Genomic DNA, 25,565 nt, shown 5'->3' on the forward strand with positions numbered 1-25,565 from the left:
TGGTGATGCCTCCTCCTGCTGTAGTGATATCTGGTGATGCCTCCTCCTGCTGTAGTGATATCTGGTGATGCCTCCTCCGATATCTGGTGATGCCTCCTCCTGCTGTAGTGATATCTGGTGATGCCTCCTGCTGTAGTGATATCTGGTGATGCCTCCTCCTGCTGTAGTGATATCTGGTGATGCCTCCTCCTGCTGTAGTGATATCTGGTGATGCCTCCTCCGATATCTGGTGATGCCTCCTCCGATATCTGGTGATGCCTCCTCCTGCTGTAGTGATATCTGGGGATGCCTCCTCCTGCTGTAGTGATATCTGCTGATGCCTCCTCCTGCTGTAGTGATATCTGCTGATGCCTCCTGCTGTAGTGATATCTGGTGATGCCTCCTGCTGTAGTCCCAATCCCAATGTCACTGATCTTAGTCCTGGTGCCGTAGTTGTGCTTGGTGTCGCTGTTATGCTTGTGCTTGGTAGTGGTCTCGGTCCCGGGGCCGTTGTTGTGCCTGGTATGGTAGTGCTCAGTGCTGGTCCTGGTGCCGCCGGTCCCGGGGCTGGTTCTGGTTTGGGTCCCGGGGCTGGTCCTGGTTCCGCCGGTCCCGGGGCTGGTTCTGGTTTGGGTCCCGGGGCTGGTTCTGGTGTTGTTGGTCCTGGTGCCGGGGCTGGTTCTGGTCCCGGGGCTGGTTCTGGTCCCGGGGCTGGTCCTGGTTTGGGTCCCGGGGCTGGTTCTGGTCCCGGGGCTGGTCCTGGTTTGGGTCCCGGGGCTGGTTCTGGTCCCGGGGCTGGTCCTGGTTTGGGTCCCGGGGCTGGTTCTGGTCCCGGGGCTGGTCCTGGTTTGGGTCCCGGGGCTGGTTCTGGTCCCGGGGCTGGTCCTGGTGCCGCCGGTCCCGGGGCGGGCTCTGCCTCTATCTCCTCCCTGTTGCCCCGTCCTTATATCAGTCCTGTGTGTGCGGAGCTGCATTAGACACGTGTCTGGCGGCGGCGCCCCATGCGGCTCACCCTGTCCCCTCCGTGCTGCCCTGCTCGGGGGTCTCTCCCTGGGGGGACACTTTGCTCCTGTAATTCGCAGCCGGAAACTTGGGAAAGTAACTTGTTACATTGTAGCAAAGAAAAGTTGTAAAAGCGACACTGCGCATGCGCCGAGCACCAGATTCAAACAGCTGCTGCCGAGGGCTCCCGGACTAGAGCCAGAGCCCCCCAGAAGGTCCATGCCCGGCTCCTCCGGGGGCTCCAGCCGAGGGTGACTGCCGCCATGGTGGACAGGGGGCCCCTCCTCACCTCCGCCATCATCTTCTACCTGTCCATAGGGGCCGCGATCTTCCAGGTCCTGGAGGAACCGAACTGGAAACAAGCGACCAAGGACTTCAACGAGAGCAAGAGCCGCATCCTGGGCAAGTTCTCGTGCCTGACCCCCAAGGACCTGGAGGAGATCCTGGAGGTAAGAGCCGGGGCCCCCTGTGCCCCCGAGCCGCGTGTGATGCCCCCGAGCCGTGTGTGATGCCCCCGAGCCGTGTGTGATGCCCCCGAGCCGTGTGTGATGCCTCCCGAGCCGTGTGTGATGCCCCCCGAGCCGTGTGTGATGCCCCCGAGCCGTGTGTGATGCCCCCTGGTCTCCTCTATGCCCCTTCATCCGTGTGTGATGCCCCCTCATCCCTGTGTGATGCCCCCTGGTCTCCTCTATGCCCCCTCATCCGTGTGTGATGCCCCCTCATCACTTGTGTGATGCCCCCTGGTCTCCTCTATGCCCCCTCATCCCTGTGTGATGCCCCCTGGTCTCCTCTATGCCCCCTCATCCCTGTGTGATGCCCCCTCATCCCTGTGTGATGCCCCCTCATCCCTGTGTGATGCCCCCTCATCCCTGTGTGATGCCCCCTCATCCGTGTGATGCCCCCTCATCCGTGTGTGATGCCCCCTCATCCGTGTGTGATGCCCCCTCATCCCTTGTGTGATGCCCCCTGGTCTCCTCTATGCCCCCTCATCCCTGTGTGATGCCCCCTCATCCCTGTGTGATGCCCCCTGGTCTCCTCTATGCCCCCTCATCCCTGTGTGATGCCCCCTGGTCTCCTCTATGCCCCCTCATCCGTGTGTGATGCCCCCTGGTCTCCTCTATGCCCCCTCATCCCTGTGTGATGCCCCCTGGTCTCCTCTATGCCCCCTCATCCCTGTGTGATGCCCCCTGGTCTCCTCTATGCCCCCTCATCCCTGTGTGATGCCCCCTGGTCTCCTCTATGCCCCCTCATCCGTGTGTGATGCCCCCCTGGTCTCCTCTATGCCCCCTCATCCCTGTGTGATGCCCCCTGGTCTCCTCTATGCCCCCTCATCCCTGTGTGATGCCCCCTGGTCTCCTCTATGCCCCCTCATCCCTGTGTGATGCCCCCTGGTCTCCTCTATGCCCCCTCATCCATGTCTCTTGGTTGTGAACCCCCGTTTTTCCTCATCAGGCGCAGGGTGGGGGCTGTGATGAGATCTGGGGCGCAGGGTGGGGGCTGTGATGAGATCTGGGGCGCAGGGTGGGGGCTGTGATGAGATCTGGGGCGCAGGGTGGGGGCTGTGATGAGATCTGGGGCGCAGGGTGGGGGCTGTGATGAGATTTGGGGCGCAGGGTGGGGGCTGTGATGAGACTTGGGGCGCAGGGTGGGGGCTGTGATGAGATTTGGGGCGCAGGGTGGGGGCTGTGATGAGACTTGGGGCGCAGGGTGGGGGCTGTGATGAGATTTGGGGCGCAGGGTGGGGGCTGTGATGAGACTTGGGGCGCAGGGTGGGGGCTGTGATGAGATTTGGGGCGCAGGGTGGGGGCTGTGATGAGATTTGGGGCGCAGGGTGGGGGCTGTGATGAGATTTGGGGCGCAGGGTGGGGGCTGTGATGAGATTTGGGGCGCAGGGTGGGGGCTGTGATGAGATTTGGGGCGCAGGGTGGGGGCTGTGATGAGATTTGGGGCGCAGGGTGGGGGCTGTGATGAGATTTGGGGCGCAGGGTGGGGGCTGTGATGAGATTTGGGGCGCAGGGTGGGGGCTGTGATGAGATTTGGGGCGCAGGGTGGGGGCTGTGATGAGACTTGGGGCGCAGGGTGGGGGCTGTGATGAGATTTGGGGCGCAGGGTGGGGGCTGTGATGAGACTTGGGGCGCAGGGTGGGGGCTGTGATGAGATTTGGGGCGCAGGGTGGGGGCTGTGATGAGACTTGGGGCGCAGGGTGGGGGCTGTGATGAGATTTGGGGCGCAGGGTGGGGGCTGTGATGAGATTTGGGGCGCAGGGTGGGGGCTGTGATGAGATTTGGGGCGCAGGGTGGGGGCTGTGATGAGATTTGGGGCGCAGGGTGGGGGCTGTGATGAGATTTGGGGCGCAGGGTGGGGGCTGTGATGAGATTTGGGGCGCAGGGTGGGGGCTGTGATGAGATTTGGGGCGCAGGGTGGGGGCTGTGATGAGATTTGGGGCGCAGGGTGGGGGCTGTGATGAGATTTGGGGCGCAGGGTGGGGGCTGTGATGAGATTTGGGGCGCAGGGTGGGGGCTGTGATGAGATTTGGGGCGCAGGGTGGGGGCTGTGATGAGATTTGGGGCGCAGGGTGGGGGCTGTGATGAGATTTGGGGCGCAGGGTGGGGGCTGTGATGAGATTTGGGGCGCAGGGTGGGGGCTGTGATGAGATTTGGGGCGCAGGGTGGGGGCTGTGATGAGATTTGGGGCGCAGGGTGGGGGCTGTGATGAGATTTGGGGCGCAGGGTGGGGGCTGTGATGAGATTTGGGGCGCAGGGTGGGGGCTGTGATGAGATTTGGGGCGCAGGGTGGGGGCTGTGATGAGATTTGGGGCGCAGGGTGGGGGCTGTGATGAGATTTGGGGCGCAGGGTGGGGGCTGTGATGAGATTTGGGGCGCAGGGTGGGGGCTGTGATGAGATTTGGGGCGCAGGGTGGGGGCTGTGATGAGATTTGGGGCGCAGGGTGGGGGCTGTGATGAGATCTGGGGCGCAGGGTGGGGGCTGTGATGAGATCTGGGGCGCAGGGTGGGGGCTGTGATGAGGGGAGTGTGCGGGGTCTTGTGTTTGGGGGATACTTGGAGCCCCCTCGTGTTTCTTCCCCGTTGGTGAGTGTGGGACCTGTAGGGCGCCCGCACCTTCCGTCTTGTTGTTGTGTAATGAGGGTTATTATCCTGTGTTATGATCAGTGGATCTGTTACAATGTGTCAGCGCAGGATCAGCCTCTGTGACCATAATAAACAGAGAGGTAACAATCTCCTGGAAGAGTTATGGGGGGCCGGGATATGGGGGGCCGACACCTCTGCACCTATGGAGGATTGTGTCCATCTGATGTGCACAGTCTGCTCCTCGTCTGCTGGGGGTTGTAGTACGCTATAGTTAGGGAAGGTCTCATCTCGGGGTTTAGTCTGTTGTGCAGACACTACTCCCAGCCTGTTGGGGGTTGTAGTACGCTACAGTTGGGGTGGGTCTCATCTCAGGGTTCAGCCTGTTTTGTGTCTTGGAGGGGGTAAATGCAGGACCTGCAGGTATAAGCGGTAATTCCCTGGAGGAGGTCCTGATGGGACTGTCCCTGCAGTCACATGGTGCGGGTCTCGGGTCCTCTCCACCTGCTGAGGACCTGGAGGAGGTCCTGATGGGACTGTCCCTACAGTCACATAGTGCGGGTCTCGGGTCCTCTCCACCTGCTGAGGACCTGGAGGAGGTCCTGATGGGACTGTCCCTGCAGTCACATGGTGCGGGTCTCGGGTCCTCTCCACCTGCTGAGGACCTGGAGGAGGTCCTGATGGGACTGTCCCTGCAGTCACATGGTGCGGGTCTCGGGTCCTCTCTACCTGCTGAGGACCTGGAGGAGGTCCTGATGGGACTGTCTCTGTCCCTGTCATCACATGGTGCGGGTCTCGGGTCCTCTCTACCTGTTGAGGACCTGGAGGAGGTCCTGATGGGACTGTCCCTACAGTCACATGGTGCGGGTCTCGGGTCCTCTCTACCTGCTGAGGACCTGGAGGAGGTCCTGATGGGACTGTCCCTGCAGTCACATGGTGCGGGTCTCGGGTCCTCTCCACCTGCTGAGGACCTGGAGGAGGTCCTGATGGGACTGTCCCTGCAGTCACATGGTGCGGGTCTCGGGTCCTCTCCACCTGCTGAGGACCTGGAGGAGGTCCTGATGGGACTGTCCCTGCAGTCACATGGTGCGGGTCTCGGGTCCTCTCCACCTGCTGAGGACCTGGAGGAGGTCCTGATGGGACTGTCCCTGCAGTCACATGGTGCGGGTCTCGGGTCCTCTCCACCTGCTGAGGACCAGGTCTATTTTATTAGGATTTGGCTGAAGTTGTCGGATGACGCCTGATAAAGTCGCATGTAGGCGGATCTGATATGTTCTTAAGGACTTGCATTTGGTGATCTGATCCGGGAAAACCAAAAATATCAACCAAGAGGAGACCTAGAGCGCCCCAAAATCTGCACCTACAGGAAACAAGTGACACCCCAACATCTGACTATAATGGTAATGGCCCCATGACAGAGCAGCACCACCCAACATGCCATCACATCTCCATTCAGTCAGTTATTACAGAGAGCACAGAGCACAGCAGTGTGAGGTCTGATTACACATCTCTCCAGGGACAATACATAACACTGGCTGCACAGAGCACAGAGCACAGCAGTGTGAGGTCTGATTACACATCTCTCCAGGGACAGTACATAACACTGGCTGCAGAGAGCACAGAGCACAGCAGTGTGAGGTCTGATTACACATCTCTCCAGGGACAATACATAACACTGGCTGCAGAGAGCACAGAGCACAGCAGTGTGAGGTCTGATTACACATCTCTCCAGGGACAGTACATAACACTGGCTGCAGAGAGCACAGAGCACAGCAGTGTGAGGTCTGATTACACATCTCTCCAGGGACAATACATAACACTGGCTGCAGAGAGCACAGAGCACAGCAGTGTGAGGCCTGATTACACATCTCTCCAGGGACAATACATAACACTGGCTGCAGAGAGCACAGAGCACAGCAGTGTGAGGTCTGATTACACATCTCTCCAGGGACAATACATAACACTGGCTGCAGAGAGCACAGCGCACAGCAGTGTGAGGTCTGATTACACATCTCTCCAGGGACAATACATAACACTGGCTGCAGAGAGCACAGAGCACAGCAGTGTGAGGTCTGATTACACATCTCTCCAGGGACAGTACATAGCACTGGCTGCAGAGAGCACAGAGCACAGCAGTGTGAGGTCTGATTACACATCTCTCCAGGGACAATACATAACACTGGCTGCAGAGAGCACAGAGCACAGCAGTGTGAGGTCTGATTACACATCTCTCCAGGGATAATACATAACACTGGCTGCAGAGAGCACAGAGCACAGCAGTGTGAGGTCTGATTACACATCTCTCCAGGGATAATACATAACACTGGCTGCAGGGAGCACAGAGCACAGCAGTGTGAGGTCTGATTACACATCTCTCCAGGGACAATACATAACACTGGCTGCAGAGAGCACAGAGCACAGCAGTGTGAGGTCTGATTACACATCTCTCCAGGGACAATACATAGCACTGGCTTCAGAGAGCACAGAGCACAGCAGTGTGAGGTCTGATTATACATCTCTCCAGGTACAATACATAGCACTGGCTGCAGAGAGCACAGAGCACAGCAGTGTGAGGTCTGATTACACATCTCTCCAGGGACAGTACATAACACTGGCTGCAGAGAGCACAGAGCACAGCAGTGTGAGGTCTGATTACACATCTCTCCAGGGACACTACATAACACTGGCTGCAGAGAGCACAGAGCACAGCAGTGTGAGGTCTGATTACACATCTCTCCAGGGACAATACATAGCACTGGCTGCAGAGAGCACAGAGCACAGCAGTGTGAGGTCTGATTACACATCTCTCCAGGGACAATACATAACACTGGCTGCAGGGAGCACAGAGCACAGCACTGTGAGGTCTGATTACACATCTCTCCAGGGACAATACATAACACTGGCTGCAGAGAGCACAGAGCACAGCAGTGTGAGGTCTGATTACACATCTCTCCAGGGACAATACATAGCACTGGCTTCAGAGAGCACAGAGCACAGCAGTGTGAGGTCTGATTACACATCTCTCCAGGGACAATACATAACACTGGCTGCAGAGACCACAGAGCACAGCAGTGTGAGGTGTGATTACACATCTCTCCAGGGACAATACATAACACTGGCTGCAGAGACCACAGAGCACAGCAGTGTGAGGTCTGATTACACATCTCTCCAGGGACAATACATAGCACTGGCTTCAGAGAGCACAGAGCACAGCAGTGTGAGGTCTGATTACACATCTCTCCAGGGACAATACATAACACTGGCTGCAGAGAGCACAGAGCACAGCAGTGTGAGGTCTGATTACACATCTCTCCAGGGACAATACATAACACTGGCTGCAGGGAGCACAGAGCACAGCACTGTGAGGTCTGATTACACATCTCTCCAGGGACAATACATAACACTGGCTGCAGAGAGCACAGAGCACAGCAGTGTGAGGTCTGATTACACATCTCTCCAGGGACAATGAGTAGCATTGGCTGCAAGAGGTTGCAATAACGTTTTACAAGCCTCATGGACGCTTCTCTTGGGGTATCTGCTGGAAATACTAGGGGTTAATGTTGTATGCAGAGGATCCTTTTACGGATGCGTCTCCTCCCTCCTTCCAGCGCTGGAGTCACATCCACATCTTCAGACTCTTAGATCCTTAACTGGAAAAACCGGTTCGGCGTCTGGAGGAGTTTGCTCCGTGTCTCCTCCATAAGTGGCGGATGCGTCCTGCGCTGCGCCGGGGGAGGGGTTTGTGGCGGTTACTGAACCATAATAAAAACATGTGGCTACTTTTTGGGCGTGACATCGCTGCGGCGACCAGGAGCCACGGAGGATGAGGCCACACGTGAGGCTCTTCTATGGACTCCAATAAAAATTAGTTTGAAAAAAAAATTCCAAAAAAGTTCTAATTCCGGGGCTAATTGTTTGATCCGGGCCCTGGATGCCCCCCGCCGTGTTTCGGGTGGATCCAGAAGCTTAGAATGCGTTAACTCCTTGCAGCCCAGCTCCGCCTGCTCTGGAGTGTTAGCGGCCGATGTGTGAACTGCTCCCAAGAGTCTCATCCGCTGCGCAGGCGCTAACAGACTACACGAGCCACGCCACAAGGTGCAAAGCAGGGAGAGGACGCACCCCAGTACAATCCTGCAAAATATATCCTAACCTCACAGTCCTGCTGCTACTAATAACATACACAAAGGTCTGATTACATATCTCTCCAGAGACAATACATAACACTGGCTGCAGAGAGCACAGAGCACAGCAGAGTGAGGTCTGATTACACATCTCTCCAGGGACAATACATAACACTGGCTGCAGAGAGCACAGAGCACAGCAATGTGAGGTCTGAATACATATCTCTCCAGAGACAATACATAACACTGGCTGCAGAGAGCACAGAGCACAGCAGTGTGAGGTCTGATTACACCTCTCTAGGGACAATACATAACACTGGCTGCAGAGAGCACAGAGCACAGCAGTGTGAGGTCTGATTACACATCTCTAGGGACAATACATAACACTGGCTGCAGAGAGCACAGAGCACAGCAGTGTGAGGTCTGATTACACCTCTCTAGGGACAATACATAACACTGGCTGCAGAGAGCACAGAGCACAGCAGTGTGAGGTCTGATTACACATCTCTCCAGAGACAATACATAACACTGGCTGCAGAGAGCACAGAGCACAGCAGTGTGAGGTCTGATTACACATCTCTCCAGGGACAATACATAACACTGGCTGCAGAGAGCACAGAGCACAGCAGTGTGAGGTCTGATTACACACCTCTCCAGGGACAATACATAACACTGGCTGCAGAGAGCACAGAGCACAGCAGTGTGAGGTGTGATTACACCTCTCTCCAGGGACAATACATAACACTGGCTGCAGAGAGCACAGAGCACAGCAGTGTGAGGTCTGATTACACATCTCTCCAGGGGCAATACGTAACACTGGCTGCAGAGAGCACAGAGCACAGCAGTGTGAGGTCTGATTACACATCTCTCCAGGGATAATACATAACACTGGCTGCAGAGAGCACAGAGCACAGCAGTGTGAGGTCTGATTACACATCTCTTCAGGGACAATACATAACACTGGCTGCAGAGAGCACAGAGCACAGCAGTGTGAGGTCTGATTACACATCTCTTGAAGGACTATATATGCTTGTTGCAGTCTGCTGGGTCACGCCTGCTGACTGTTTGTGACCTGGATTAGACTAGTGATGGGGCATGAGGCACACGATGCCTCGGTAATGTTACTTGTTGATATCACGGGATGTGCATCGGGCACAGAGGTCGTCCTGTGAATAGTCCTTATGTCTATACAGAGTCCGGGGTCTGGTCTCTGAATGTGCCTTCTGTTCAGAGTCCTCCGGGACTTCCAGATATTTCCTAGTCTGTAAATGCTGCAATTCTCTATATCTGCCCCTGACTGCCCCCCATGCTCTATAATCAGCTGTGTAGCCCTTAAAGGGACAGTGACCTCAGGGCGTCCATGTGATGAATGTGTGGGATGAGGGGCTGCAGCTATGGGCTCCTAGAGCCCCTAGACCTGAGGGCGTCCATGTGATCATGTGTGGGATGAGGGGCTGCAGCTGTGGGCTCCCGGAGCCCCTAGACCTGAGAGCGTCCATGTGATCATGTGTGGGATGAGGGGCTGCAGCTGTGGGCTCCTGGAGCCCCTAGACCTGAGGGCGTCCATGTGATCATGTGTGGGATGAGGGGCTGCAGCTGTGGGCTCCAGGAGCCCCTAGACCTGAGGGCGTCCATGTGATCATGTGTGGGATGAGCTGCTGCAGCTGTGGGCTCCCGGAGCCCCTAGACCTGAGGGCGTCCATGAGATTATGTGTGGGATGAGCTGCTGCAGCTGTGGGCTCCCGGAGCCCCTAGGCCTGAGGGCGTCCATGTGATGAGTGTGTGGCGGCTCCTCCTCTGCACCTGCACATGGAGGGGAAGCAGATTGTGCTGACGTGAGCCGGGGGTTTCCTGGTGTCACTGCCCGCGGTATGAAGCGGTATCCGGGCGTCTCCATGTGATCATGAATAGTTTCATCCCCTCTGGGTCTGTGGAAAGCTGGGTGCCGCTGGCTCGCAGGCTTGTGTGATAGATGGGTGTCACATTGTATCAGTCTGTATCTCTGTCCCCATCAGATTCTTGTAAACAGGTCGATACTTGAAGGACGTTCTGTGGGGAATCTTGGGTTCATCATTTCTGTAACGCGTCGTGGAGGGCAAAGGTCGGCAGCGCCGGCGCTCGTTCCTCTTTATACCATCCGCGTGTCAGCAGATCTGACATCTACAAGGAGTGCTTTCTGCTGAGTTCACAAAATGTGGAAACCTCAACAGGCAGGAAATCTTCTTCCCTCACCCTAGGAGGTCAGAGGTCACGGGTATTGGGGTTTATAGTCCTGAGAAGGCCCCTTTATGGAGGTCCTGCGGGTGGGGTCCGGTGGTGGTGAGGCGTATGGAGGTCGGGTGGTGATGAGGCGTATGGAGGTACTGCGGGTGGGGTCCGGTGGTGGTGAGGCGTATGGGGGTCCTGCGGGTGGGGTCCGGTGGTGATGAGGCATATGGTGGTCCTGCGGGTGGGGTCCGGTGGTGGTGAGGCGTATGGTGGTCCTGCGGGTGGGGTCTGGTGGTGGTGAGGCGTATGGTGGTCCTGCGGGTGGGGTTCTTGTGATGAGGCGTATGGAGGTCCTGCGGGTGGGGTCCGGTGGTGATGAGGCGTATGGCGGTCCTGCGGGTGGGGTCCGGTGGTGGTGAGGCGTATGGAGGTCCTGCGGGTGGGGTCCGGTGGTGGTGAGGCGTATGGCGGTCCTGCGGGTGGGGTCCGGTGGTGGTGAGGCGTATGGAGGTCCTGCGGGTGGGGTCCGGTGGTGATGAGGCGTATGGCGGTCCTGCGGGTGGGGTCCGGTGGTGGTGAGGCGTATGGAGGTCCTGCGGGTGGGGTCCGGTGGTGATGAGGCGTATGGTGGTCCTGCGGGTGGGGTCCGGTGGTGATGAGGCATATGGTGGTCCTGCGGGTGGGGTCCGGTGGTGATGAGGCGTATGGAGGTCCTGCGGGTGGGGTCCGGTGGTGGTGAGGCGTATGGAGGTCGGGTGGTGATGAGGCGTATGGAGGTACTGCGGGTGGGGTCCGGTGGTGGTGAGGCGTATGGGGGTCCTGCGGGTGGGGTCCGGTGGTGATGAGGCATATGGTGGTCCTGCGGGTGGGGTCCGGTGGTGGTGAGGCGTATGGTGGTCCTGCGGGTGGGGTCTGGTGGTGGTGAGGCGTATGGTGGTCCTGCGGGTGGGGTTCTTGTGATGAGGCGTATGGAGGTCCTGCGGGTGGGGTCCGGTGGTGATGAGGCGTATGGCGGTCCTGCGGGTGGGGTCCGGTGGTGGTGAGGCGTATGGAGGTCCTGCGGGTGGGGTCCGGTGGTGGTGAGGCGTATGGCGGTCCTGCGGGTGGGGTCCGGTGGTGGTGAGGCGTATGGAGGTCCTGCGGGTGGGGTCCGGTGGTGATGAGGCGTATGGCGGTCCTGCGGGTGGGGTCCGGTGGTGGTGAGGCGTATGGAGGTCCTGCGGGTGGGGTCCGGTGGTGATGAGGCGTATGGTGGTCCTGCGGGTGGGGTCCGGTGGTGATGAGGCATATGGTGGTCCTGCGGGTGGGGTCCGGTGGTGGTGAGGCGTATGGTGGTCCTGCGGGTGGGGTCTGGTGGTGGTGAGGCGTATGGTGGTCCTGCGGGTGGGGTTCTTGTGATGAGGCGTATGGAGGTCCTGCGGGTGGGGTCCGGTGGTGATGAGGCGTATGGCGGTCCTGCGGGTGGGGTCCGGTGGTGGTGAGGCGTATGGAGGTCCTGCGGGTGGGGTCCGGTGGTGGTGAGGCGTATGGCGGTCCTGCGGGTGGGGTCCGGTGGTGGTGAGGCGTATGGAGGTCCTGCGGGTGGGGTCCGGTGGTGATGAGGCGTATGGCGGTCCTGCGGGTGGGGTCCGGTGGTGGTGAGGCGTATGGAGGTCCTGCGGGTGGGGTCCGGTGGTGATGAGGCGTATGGTGGTCCTGCGGGTGGGGTCCGGTGGTGATGAGGCGTATGGAGGTCCTGCGGGTGGGGTCCGGTGGTGATGAGGCGTATGGAGGTCCTGCGGGTGGGGTCCGGTGGTGATGAGGCGTATGGAGGTCCTGCGGGTGGGGTCCGGTGGTGGTGAGGCGTATGGAGGTCCTGCGGGTTGAGTCCGGTGGTGATGAGGCGTATGGAGGTCCTGCGGGTGGGGTCCGGTGGTGATGAGGCGTATGGAGGTCCTGCGGGTGGAGTCCGGTGGTGGTGAGGCGTATGGTGGTCCTGCGGGTGGGGTTCTTGTGATGAGGCGTATGGTGGTCCTGCGGGTGGGGTTCTTGTGATGAGGCGTATGGTGGTCCTGCGGGTGGGGTCCAGTGGTGATGAGGCGTATGGTGGTCCTGCGGGTGGGGTCCGGTGGTGATGAGGCGTATGGTGGTCCTGCGGGTGGGGTCCGCTGGTGATGAGGCGTATGGAGGTCCTGCGGGTGGGGTCCGGTGGTGATGAGGCGTATGGTGGTCCTGCGGGTGGGGTCCGGTGGTGGTGAGGCGTATGGAGGTCCTGCGGGTGGGGTCCGGTGGTGATGAGGCGTATGGAGGTCCTGCGGGTGGGGTCCGCTGGTGATGAGGCGTATGGAGGTCCTGCGGGTGGGGTCCGGTGGTGATGAGGCGTATGGAGGTCCTGCGGGTGGGGTCCGGTGGTGATGAGGCGTATGGAGGTCCTGCGGGTGGGGTCCGCTGGTGATGAGGCGTATGGAGGTCCTGCGGGTGGGGTCCGGTGGTGGTGAGGCGTATGGTGGTCCTGCGGGTGGGGTCCGATGGTGATGAGGCGTATGGAGGTCCTGCGGGTGGGGTTCTTGTGATGAGGCGTATGGTGGTCCTGCGGGTGGGGTCCAGTGGTGATGAGGCGTATGGTGGTCCTGCGGGTGGGGTCCGGTGGTGATGAGGCGTATGGTGGTCCTGCGGGTGGGGTCCGCTGGTGATGAGGCGTATGGAGGTCCTGCGGGTGGGGTCCGGTGGTGATGAGGCGTATGGTGGTCCTGCGGGTGGGGTCCGGTGGTGGTGAGGCGTATGGAGGTCCTGCGGGTGGGGTCCGGTGGTGATGAGGCGTATGGAGGTCCTGCGGGTGGGGTCCGCTGGTGATGAGGCGTATGGAGGTCCTGCGGGTGGGGTCCGCTGGTGATGAGGCGTATGGAGGTCCTGCGGGTGGGGTCCGGTGGTGATGAGGCGTATGGAGGTCCTGCGGGTGGGGTCCGGTGGTGATGAGGCGTATGGAGGTCCTGCGGGTGGGGTCCGCTGGTGATGAGGCGTATGGAGGTCCTGCGGGTGGGGTCCGGTGGTGATGAGGCGTATGGTGGTCCTGCGGGTGGGGTCCGGTGGTGATGAGGCGTATGGTGGTCCTGCGGGTGGGGTCCGATGGTGATGAGGCGTATGGAGGTCCTGCGGGTGGGGTCCGGTGGTGATGAGGCGTATGGAGGTCCTGCGGGTGGGGTCCGGTGGTGATGAGGCGTATGGGGGTCCTGCGGGTTGAGTCCGGTGGTGATGAGGCGTATGGAGGTCCTGCGGGTGGGGTTCTTGTGATGAGGCGTATGGAGGTCCTGCGGGTGGGGTCCGGTGGTGATGAGGCGTATGGAGGTCCTGCGGGTGGGGTCCGGTGGTGGTGAGGCGTATGGAGGTCCTGCGGGTGGGGTCCGGTGGTGATGAGGCGTATGGTGGTCCTGCGGGTGGGGTCCGGTGGTGGTGAGGCGTATGGAGGTCCTGCGGGTGGGGTCCGGTGGTGGTGAGGCGTATGGTGGTCCTGCGGGTGGGGTCCGGTGGTGGTGAGGCGTATGGAGGTCCTGCGGGTGGGGTCCGGTGGTGATGAGGCGTATGGAGGTCCTGCGGGTGGGGTCCGGTGGTGATGAGGCGTATGGAGGTCCTGCGGGTGGGGTCCGGTGGTGATGAGGCGTATGGAGGTCCTGCGGGTGGGGTCCGGTGGTGGTGAGGCGTATGGAGGTCCTGCGGGTGGGGTCCGGTGGTGATGAGGCGTATGGTGGTCCTGCGGGTGGGGTCTGGTGGTGATGAGGCGTATGGTGGTCCTGCGGGTGGGGTCCGGTGGTGATGAGGCGTATGGTGGTCCTGTCCTCCTGCACAATGATGTGTAACCCTCTCCTACCTGTGGCTCCTGTGTTCTGCCCGGGTGGGGTCGGGTTTGGGCTCGCGGTTATGGGAGCCGCATTCCTTGCAGTTTAGGTAACTGCGCCCGGAGCTGCCGCCTGTGCACTAAGGATTTCCTGACTTACACAGCGACATCCTATTCCCATGCCGTGAATTCTCCATTCTCAGGGATCGGCGCAGGTTCCCTCAGTCATGGGACACGGATCACTGGTAATTCTGGGATTTGTCATGAATGGTCCACACAGGACAGGAACTTCTCCGTGTCATCCCTGGTGGTCAGGTCTAACATTCAGGGACACGAGACCAGGATGGGAGGAGCGGATACAATGCCGGATCATTCATGGATTATATCTTTGGGGTTGTCCATGAGACGGGTACAAAGTTCTCCTGCCGACCCCACACTCCTCCTATGTCATGGGGCGACCCTCTACATGTATTGTGTCCTGACAACAGAAGACGCAGCACAAAATCACCTCCACAATGGAAAGACCCAGACCAACTCCCGGCTCCATGTCTGTATCTATCACTGCGCAGCACGTGGCCCCAATATACCACCCGATACATTATATTATATTACATTGTATCTTGTGTAACATAAACGTCTGATACCAGGTCTCTAACCGCTCACTCCTCATCCAGACTACACATTATACCTCCTATGTACCACACTATAATACTGCCCCCTATGTACAGGAATATAACTACTATAATACTGCCCTCTATGTACAGGAATATAACTACTATAATACTGTCCCCTATGTACAGGAATATAACTACTATAATACTGCCCCTATGTACAGGGATATAACTACTATAATACTGCCCCCTATGTACAGGAATATAACTACTATAATACTGCCCCCTATGTACAGGAATATAACTACTATAATACTGCCTCCTATGTACAGGAATATAACTACTATAATACTGCCCCCTATGTACAGGGATATAACTACTATAATACTGCCCCCTATGTACAGGAATATAACTACTATAATACTGCCCCCTATGTACAGGAATATAACTACTATAATACTGCCCCCTATGTACAAGAATATAACTACTATAATACTGCCCCCTATGTACAGGAATATAACTACTATAATACTGCCCCCTATGTACAAGAATATAACTACTATAATACTGCCCCCTATGTACAGCAATATAACTACTATAATACTGCCTCCTATGTACAGGAATATAACTACTATAATACTGCCCCCTATGTACAGGAATATAACTACTATAATACTGCCTCCTATGTACAGGAATATAACTACTATAATACTGCCCCCTATGTACAGGAATATAACTACTATAATACTGCCCCCTATGTACAAGAATATAACTACTATAATACTGCCCCCTATGTACAGGGATATAACTACTATAATACTGCCCCCTATGTACAGGAATATAACTACTATAATACTGCCCCCTATGTACAGGAATATAACTACTATAATACTGCCCCCTATGTACAGGAATATAACTACTATAATACTGCCCCCTATGTACAAGAATATAACTACTATAATACTGCCTCCTATGTACAGGAATATAACTACTATAATACTGCCCCCTATGTACAGGAATATAACTACTATAATACTGCTCCCTATGTACAGGAATATAACTACTATAATACTGCCCCCTATGTACAGGAATATAACTACTATAATACTGCCCCCTATGTACAAGAATATAACTACTATAATACTGCCCCCTATGTACAGGAATATAACTACTATAATACTGCCCCCTATGTACAGGAATATAACTACTATAATACTGCCCCCTATGTACAGGAATATAACTACTATAATACTGCCCCCTATGTACAGGAATATAACTACTATAATACTGCCCCCTATGTACAGGAATATAACTACTATAATACTGCCCCCTATGTACAGGAATATAACTACTATAACACTGCCCCCTATGTACAGGAATATAACTACTATAATACTGCCCCCTATGTACAGGAATATAACTACTATAATACTGCCCCCTATGTACAGGGATATAACTACTATAATACTGCCCCCTATGTACAGGAATATAACTACTATAATACTGCCCCCTATGTACAAGAATATAACTACTATAATACTGCCCCCTATGTACAGGAATATAACTACTATAATACTGCCCCCTATGTACAAGAATATAACTACTATAATACTGCCTCTATGTACAGGAATATAACTACTATAATACTGCCCCCTATGTACAGGGATATAACTACTATAATACTGCCCCCTATGTACAGGAATATAACTACTATAATACTGCCCCCTATGTACAGGAATATAACTACTATAATACTGCCCCCTATGTACAGGAATATAACTACTATAATACTGCCCCCTATGTACAAGAATATAACTACTATAATACTGCCCCCTATGTACAGGAATATAACTACTATAATACTGCCCCCTATGTACAGGAATATAACTACTATAATACTGCCCCCTATGTACAGGAATATAACTACTATAATACTGCCCCCTATGTACAGGAATATAACTACTATAATACTGCCCCCTATGTACAGGAATATAACTACTATAATACTGCCCCCTATGTACAGGGATATAACTACTATAATACTGCCTCCTATGTACAAGAATATAACTACTATAATACTGCCCCCTATGTACAGGGATATAACTACTATAATACTGCCCCTATGTACAAGAATATAACTACTATAATACTGCCCCCTATGTACAAGAATATAACTACTATAATACTGCCCCCTATGTACAGGAATATAACTACTATAATACTGCCCCCTATGTACAGGGATATAACTACTATAATACTGCCCCCTATGTACAGGAATATAACTACTATAATACTGCCCCCTATGTACAGGAATATAACTACTATAATACTGCTCCCTATGTACAAGAATATAACTACTATAATACTGCCCCCTATGTACAGGAATATAACTACTATAATACTGCCCCCTATGTACAAGAATATAACTACTATAATACTGCCCCCTATGTACAGGAATATAACTACTATAATACTGCCCCCTATGTACAGGAATATAACTACTATAATACTGCCTCCTATGTACAGGAATATAACTACTATAATACTGCCCCCTATGTACAGGGATATAACTACTATAATACTGCCCCCTATGTACAGGAATATAACTACTATAATACTGCCCCCTATGTACAGGCATATAACTACTATAATACAGCATATTATGGAGTATTTGTGTCCTCTATATATTGTTGTACTTGTATAATGTATCTTCCTCTCCTGTGTATATGAGGGGGGCTGTTTCTCATTGCGCCCCCTAGAGGCCGGTGAGGGGGTGCAGCGGGTCCATGCTACCTGTTCTCACGCTGGGTGACGTATGTGTGGTGTGGGGGCTTCGGTGTAAAGCCCCCATTGTGTCTCGTGTATGTGATGCGGGTGGGCAGGGAGCGCGTGGCCATTGGCATCATGTGAATGTTTGAGCCTCCGGGGAGGGGACACAAAGACCCCACTCAGATCCTTAAAGGAAAATTCCATAATGCTCCCATAATCCCTTGCGATGGTCAGTGTCTGGATCCTAAGAGCAGAACCTTCTGCAGAGTCTGAGAAACATGGAACAATGATGTGATCCCATGTGCCGCCATATTGTGCTTAGTAGGTGTCCTCACACTGCTGTGCTCTGTGCTCTCTGATCTGTATTCAGCATGAAGCGGCTCCGCCCAGAGAGCACAGATGTGTAAGGAATCATTCAGTGCACCTATAACACTTGTAATTGTCTTTGAATCCAATGTCTAACAGAGAGGAGGTTCTTTTGGGCAGCTAAATGCAGACTGTACAGAGCACAGCAGTGTGAGGACACGGCCCCAGTACAATCCTAGAATATAAATCCATATAGAACAATCTTGCTGCTACTAACCTACACAAAGGGCTGATTACACATCTCTCCAGGGACAGTACATAACACTGGCTGCAGAGAGCACAGAGCACAGCAGTGTGAGGTCTGATTACACATCTCTCCAGGGACAGTACATAACACTGGCTGCAGAGAGCACAGAGCACAGCAGTGTGAGGACTGATTACACATCTCTCCAGGGACAATACATAACACTGGCTGCAGAGAGCACAGAGCACAGCAGTGTGAGGTCTGACTACACATCTCTCCAGGGATAATACATAACACTGGCTGCAGAGAGCGCAGAGCACAGCAGTGTGAGGTCTGATTACACATCTCTCCAGGGACAATGCATAACACTGGCTGCAGAGAGCACAGAGCACAGCAGTGTGAGGTCTGATTACACATCTCTCCAGGGACAATACATAACACTGGCTGCAGAGAGCACAGAGCACAGCAGTGTGAGGTCTGATTACACATCTCTCCAGGGACAATACATAACACTGGCTGCAGAGAGCACAGAGCACAGCAGTGTGAGGTCTGATTACACATCTCTCCAGGGACAGTACATAACACTGGCTGCAGAGAGCACAGAGCACAGCAGTGTGAGGTCTGATTACACATCTCTCCAGGGACAGTACATAACACTGGCTGCAGAGAGCACAGAGCACAGCAGTGTGAGGTCTGATTACACATCTCTCCAGGGACAATACATAACACTGGCTGCAGAGAGCACAGGGCACAGCAGTGTGAGGTCTGATTACACATCTCTCCAGGGACAATACATAACACTGGCTGCAGAGAGCACAGAGCACAGCAGTGTGAGGTCTGATTACACATCTCTCCAGGGACAGTACATAACACTGGCTGCAGAGAGCACAGAGCACAGCAGTGTGAGGTCTGATTACACATCTCTCCAGGGACAATACATAACACTGGCTGCAGAGAGCACAGGGCACAGCAGTGTGAGGTCTGATTACACATCTCTCCAGGGACAGTACATAACACTGGCTGCAGAGAGCACAGAGCACAGCAGTGTGAGGTCTGATTACACATCTCTCCAGGGACAGTACATAACACTGGCTGCAGAGAGCACAGAGCACAGCAGTGTGAGGTCTGATTACACATCTCTCCAGGGACAATACATAACACTGGCTGCAGAGAGCACAGAGCACAGCAGTGTGAGGTCTGATTACACATCTCTCCAGGGACAATACATAACACTGGCTGCAGAGAGCACAGAGCACAGCAGTGTAAGGTCTAATTACACATCTCTCCAGGGACAATACATAATACATAACACTGGCTGCAGAGAGCACAGAGCACAGCAGTGTGAGGTCTGATTACACATCTCTCCAGGGACAATACATAACACTGGCTGCAGAGAGCACAGAGCACAGCAGTGTGAGGTCTGATTACACATCTCTCCAGGGACAATACATAACACTGGCTGCAGAGAGCACAGAGCACAGCAGTATGAGGTCTGATTACACATCTCTCCAGGGACAGTACATAACACTGGCTGCACAGAGCACAGAGCACAGCAGTGTGAGGTCTGATTACACATCTCTCCAGGGACAATACATAACACTGGCTGCAGAGAGCACAGAGCACAGCAGTGTGAGGTCTGATTACACATCTCTCCAGGGACAGTACATAACACTGGCTGCAGAGAGCACAGAGCACAGCAGTGTGAGGTCTGATTACACATCTCTCTAGGGACAATACATAACACTGGCTGCAGAGAGCACAGAGCACAGCAGTGTGAGGTCTGATTACACATCTCTCCAGGGACAATACATAACACTGGCTGCAGAGAGCACAGAGCACAGCAGTGTGAGGTCTGATTACAGATCTCTCCAGGGACAATACATAACACTGGCTGCAGAGAGCACAGAGCACAGCAGTGTGAGGTCTGATTACACATCTCTCCAGGGAAAGTACATAACACTGGCTGCAGAGACCACAGAGCACAGCAGTGTGAGGTCTGATTACACATCTCTCCAGGGACAATACATAACACTGGCTGCAGAGAGCACAGAGCACAGCAGTGTGAGGTCTGATTACACATCTCTCCAGGGACAATACATAACACTGGCTGCAGAGAGCACAGAGCACAGCAGTGTGAGGTCTGATTACACATCTCTCCAGGGACAGTACATAACACTGGCTGCAGAGAGCACAGAGCACAGCAGTGTGAGGTCTGATTACACATCTCTCCAGGGACAATACATAACACTGGCTGCAGAGAGCACAGCAGTGTGAGGACTGATTACACATCTCTCCAGGGACAATACATAACACTGGCTGCACAGAGCACAGCAGTGTGAGGTCTGATTACACATCTCTCCAGGGATAATACATAACACTGGCTGCAGAGAGCACAGAGCACAGCAGTGTGAGGTCTGATTACACATCTCTCCAGGGACAATACATAACACTGGCTGCAGAGAGCACAGAGCACAGCAGTGTGAGGTCTGATTACACATCTCTCCAGGGACAATACATAACACTGGCTGCAGAGAGCACAGAGCACAGCAGTGTGAGGTCTGATTACACATCTCTCTAGGGACAGTACATAACACTGGCTGCAGAGAGCACAGAGCACAGCAGTGTGAGGTCTGATTACACATCTCTCCAGGGACAGTACATTACACTGGCTGCAGAGAGCGCAGAGCACAGCAGTGTGAGGTCTGATTGATAATATGTCTGTATGGTCACACCTGCTAACAGGTTCCCTTGTCTGTGCCCAGTTATCTGCCGCCCCTTTGTGGACCCCAGACACCTCCGCCCCATTCCTGCAGTGAAAGTCTCTGCTGAATCACTTCCTGCGGCGCAGTGGTTTGCTCACACAACATTCCAGTGTCAGACACAATACCAGGTGTATCGCAGGTGAGGGAGGTCCCGGGACTGAATCCTCCATTGTTAGTCACTAGCCCTGCTGGGCCATGAGGGAGGAGCTCCGCATCTCACTTGTTTTTACTACTTTTCGTTTCTCTTTTTGACATTAATCACTAAATGGTGATAAGTTTGGGTTTTGCTGCCATGTGGTGCAGAAGTGATGACCCTGAGGGGAACTACAAGTGCCAGGTCCTGCTTTGTAGTAAGTGAATGTTCCCCTGATGCTGCCCCCCTTGGTGCTGCCTGAGGCAAGAGGCTCAACTCTCCTCATGGCTGGTGTACCCCTGTACACAGTCCGTGTAATGTTTCCTCATGGTTCAATCTGTAAGGAAGCGTCTGGTGCGGCGGGGCCCCTTCATACGGAGAGGGCGTCTGGTGCGGCGGGGCCCCTTCATACGGAGAGGGCGTCTGGTGCGGCGGGGCCCCTTCATACGGAGAGGGCGTCTGGTGCGGCGGGGCCCCTTCATACGGAGAGGGCGTCTGGTGCGGCGGGACCCCTTCATCCAGAGAGGGCGTCTGGTGCGGCGGGGCCCCTTCATACGGAGAGGGCGTCTGGTGCGGCGGGGCCCCTTCATCCAGAGAGGGCGTCTGGTGCGGCGGGGCCCCTTCATACGGAGAGGGCGTCTGGTGCGGCGGGGCCCCTTCATACGGAGAGGGCGTCTGGTGTGGCGGGGCCCCTTCATACAGCGGGGGCGTCCCATGGTGCCTATTGTAGCGGCTCCTGCATGACCCTGTGTATTCCGTGTACAGATGATCGCGGCGTCCCCCCCCCCCCCCCCCTCGCCCTGTGGTGTCCTCCATCTGCTCGGCTCCTGTGCTCGTCAGTAATTATATACAGATTGGGACAATTAGTGACACAGCCGGGAGATCCTGGCTCATCCTGAGCCCCCTGATGCTGTACAATGAGGCGGGTCCGGTCATGTTCCCCTGTACAGCAGGTGTGGCGTTTGGTCTCCTCCGTGTGACGCCTATAAATCACCCCGTACGTTATATAGTGATGAGTCACACAGGAGCGCCCGGGGGAGACACTTACCTGCTGGCACTAGGGGCCCCGCGCTGACCCCCCCCCCCCCCGGGCGGCACTAGGGGCCCCGCGCTGACCCCCCCCCCCGGGCGGCACTAGGGGCCCCGCGCTGACCCCCCCGGGCGGCACTAGGGGCCCCGCGCTGACCCCCCCGGCGGTACTAGGGGCCCCGCGCTGACTCCCCCCACCCCCCCCCCCGGGCGGTACTAGGGGCCCCGCGCTGCTGACCGGTACTGACGGTTGGTTTTCCATCCCCTGCACTCAGTATTTTGGGACGATCCCATGAGAATGGGGGATGAGGATCTCTCCGGGGGTTTTCCATTTCCTTTGTACATTCTTCTCCTTGTGCCCATCGGATCTTTCCATCCCTGCGAATCCTATAACGTCCCACACAACAAGTTCTTTTGTGGACCCGTGGAGGACTCCCGAGTGCGGAGCCGGACACTCGCCACATGTTCCTGCCCGGGTCTTCATAATGAATGGACAGAATTGCTGAAGTTCAGAGGTCGCTGTATATAAGGTGTGGGGGAGGGGCAGGGGCTTTACGCTCGGGGCTCGGAGACGTTTCTGTAGTCGGCTTTAGATGACACGATGCAGCAACTCTTTTTGAGGATTTTGAGGATACAGTTGGTATTTGCTCAGTAGATGCCAGCCCTCTCTATAGGTGGGGGGGGGGGGGTAGGGACCAGGCATCTCTATAGATGGGGGGGGGGGGGTAGGGACCAGGCATCTCTATAGAGGGGGGGGGGGGGGTAGGGACCAGGCATCTCTATAGATGGGGGGGGGGTAGGGACCAGGCATCTCTATAGATGGGGGGGGGGGGGTAGGGACCAGGCATCTCTATAGATGGGGGGGGGGGGGTAGGGACCAGGCATCTCTATAGATGGGGGGGGGGGGGTAGGGACCAGGCATCTCTATAGATGGGGGGGGGGGGTAGGGACCAGGCATCTCTATAGATGGGGGGGGGGGGGGTAGGGACCAGGCATCTCTATAGATGGGGGGGGGGGGTAGGGACCAGGCATCTCTATAGATGGGGGAAGGGGGGTAGGGACCAGGCATCTCTATAGATGGGGGGGGGGTAGGGACCAGGCATCTCTATAGATGGGGGAGGGGGGTAGGGACCAGGCATCTCTATAGATGGGGGGGGGGGTAGGGACCAGGCATCTCTATAGATGGGGGGGGGGTAGGGACCAGGCATCTCTATAGATGGGGGGGGGGGTAGGGACCAGGCATCTCTATAGATGGGGGGGGGGGTAGGGACCAGGCATCTCTATAGATGGGGGGGGGGTAGGGACCAGGCATCTCTATAGATGGGGGGGAGGTAGGGACCAGGCATCTCTATAGATGGGGGGGGGGGTAGGGACCAGGCATCTCTATAGATGGGGGGGGGGTAGGGACCAGGCATCTCTATAGATGGGGGGGGGGGGGTAGGGACCAGGCATCTCTATAGATGGGGGGGGGGGATGGGATAGGGACCAGGCATCTCTATAGATGGGGGGGGGGGATGGGATAGGGACCAGGCATCTCTATAGATGGGGGGGGGGGGGGTAGGGACCAGGCATCTCTATAGATGGGGGGGGGGGGGGGGTAGGGACCAGGCATCTCTATAGATGGGGGGGGGGATGGGATAGGGACCAGGCATCTCTATAGATGGGGAGGGGCGGGGGGGGGGTAGGGACCAGGCATCTCTATAGATGGGGAGGGGCGGGGGGGGGGGGGGTAGGGACCAGGCATCTCTATAGATGGGGAGGGGCGGGGGGGGGGTGGGTAGGGACCAGGCATCTCTATAGATGGGGAGGGGCGGGGGGTAGGGACCAGGCATCTCTATAGATGGGGAGGGGCGGGGGGGTAGGGACCAGGCATCTCTATAGATGGGGGGGGGGGGGTAGGGACCAGGCATCTCTATAGATGGGGAGGGGCGGGGGGGTAGGGACCAGGCATCTCTATAGATGGGGAGGGGCGGGGGGGGGTAGGGACCAGGCATCTCTATAGATGGGGAGGGGCGGGGGGGGTAGGGACCAGGCATCTCTATAGATGGGGAGGGGCGGGGGGGGGGTAGGGACCAGGCATCTCTATAGATGGGGAGGGGCGGGGGGGGGTAGGGACCAGGCATCTCTATAGATGGGGAGGGGCGGGGGGGGGGTAGGGACCAGGCATCTCTATAGATGGGGAGGGGCGGGGGGGGGTAGGGACCAGGCATCTCTATAGATGGGGAGGGGCGGGGGGGGGGTAGGGACCAGGCATCTCTATAGATGGGGAGGGGCGGCGGGGGGGGTAGGGACCAGGCATCTCTATAGATGGGGAGGGGCGGGGGGGGTAGGGACCAGGCATCTCTATAGATGGGGAGGGGCGGGGGGTAGGGACCAGGCATCTCTATAGATGGGGAGGGGCGGGGGGGTAGGGACCAGGCATCTCTATAGATGGGGAGGGGCGGGGGGGTAGGGACCAGGCATCTCTATAGATGGGGAGGGGCGGGGGGGTAGGGACCAGGCATCTCTATAGATGGGGAGGGGCGGGGGGGTAGGGACCAGGCATCTCTATAGATGGGGAGGGGCGGGGGGGGGGTAGGGACCAGGCATCTCTATAGATGGGGAGGGGCGGGGGGGGTAGGGACCAGGCATCTCTATAGATGGGGAGGGGCGGGGGGGTAGGGACCAGGCATCTCTATAGATGGGGAGGGGCGGGGGGGGTAGGGACCAGGCATCTCTATAGATGGGGAGGGGCGGGGGGGGGTAGGGACCAGGCATCTCTATAGATGGGGAGGGGCGGGGGGGGTAGGGACCAGGCATCTCTATAGATGGGGAGGGGCGGGGGGGTAGGGACCAGGCATCTCTATAGATGGGGAGGGGCGGGGGGGGGTAGGGACCAGGCATCTCTATAGATGGGGAGGGGCGGGGGGGGGGGTAGGGACCAGGCATCTCTATAGATGGGGAGGGGCGGGGGGGTAGGGACCAGGCATCTCTATAGATGGGGAGGGGCGGGGGGGGTAGGGACCAGGCATCTCTATAGATGGGGAGGGGCGGGGGGGGGTAGGGACCAGGCATCTCTATAGATGGGGAGGGGCGGGGGGGGGGGGTAGGGACCAGGCATCTCCCTCTCCGGTTACTGCAGAAGCTGCTGCATCTCTTTCCCGTTTTCTCGGCCTCTGAGTAAATGGCGGCAGCTGCACTGATACATTGTAACGAGCTTCTTGGGTGAATATATACAAATAATTTAGTGTGCGGTAAATTCACGTAATCGCATGTTTGGGGGGTTGTTGAATGTTGTTCTCATGTGATTGGAAAGATTTTGTTGCTTTCACTTTCCTGTTTGTGAAGGAGAGCCTTGTGCCGTCCCCCGTGGCCTCGCCTTGTGCCGTCCCCCGTGGCCTCGCCTTGTGCCGTCCCCCGTGGCCTCGCCTTGTGCCGTCCCCCGTGGCCTCGCCTTGTGCCGTCCCCCGTGGCCTCGCCTTGTGCCGTCCCCCGTGGCCTCGCCTTGTGCCGTCCCCCGTGGCC

General features: G+C 56.3%; 1 protein-coding gene across 1 annotated transcript in view; it reads left to right on the forward strand.

The window, feature by feature from the left end:
* The first annotated feature begins 847 nt into the window (after positions 1-847).
* Positions 848-25,565, forward strand: part of KCNK5 (potassium two pore domain channel subfamily K member 5) — a 37,163-nt gene continuing 12,445 nt past the window's right edge. The window contains exon 1 of the mRNA XM_072139761.1: positions 848-1,430. Coding sequence (XP_071995862.1) covers positions 1,245-1,430 — 186 coding nt within the window. The 5' untranslated portion in view covers positions 848-1,244. The remainder of the gene's footprint in view (positions 1,431-25,565) is intronic.

The sequence above is a fragment of the Engystomops pustulosus genome, chromosome 3, assembly GCF_040894005.1.
Source record: "Engystomops pustulosus chromosome 3, aEngPut4.maternal, whole genome shotgun sequence".
NCBI classification, from domain to species: domain Eukaryota; kingdom Metazoa; phylum Chordata; class Amphibia; order Anura; family Leptodactylidae; genus Engystomops; species Engystomops pustulosus.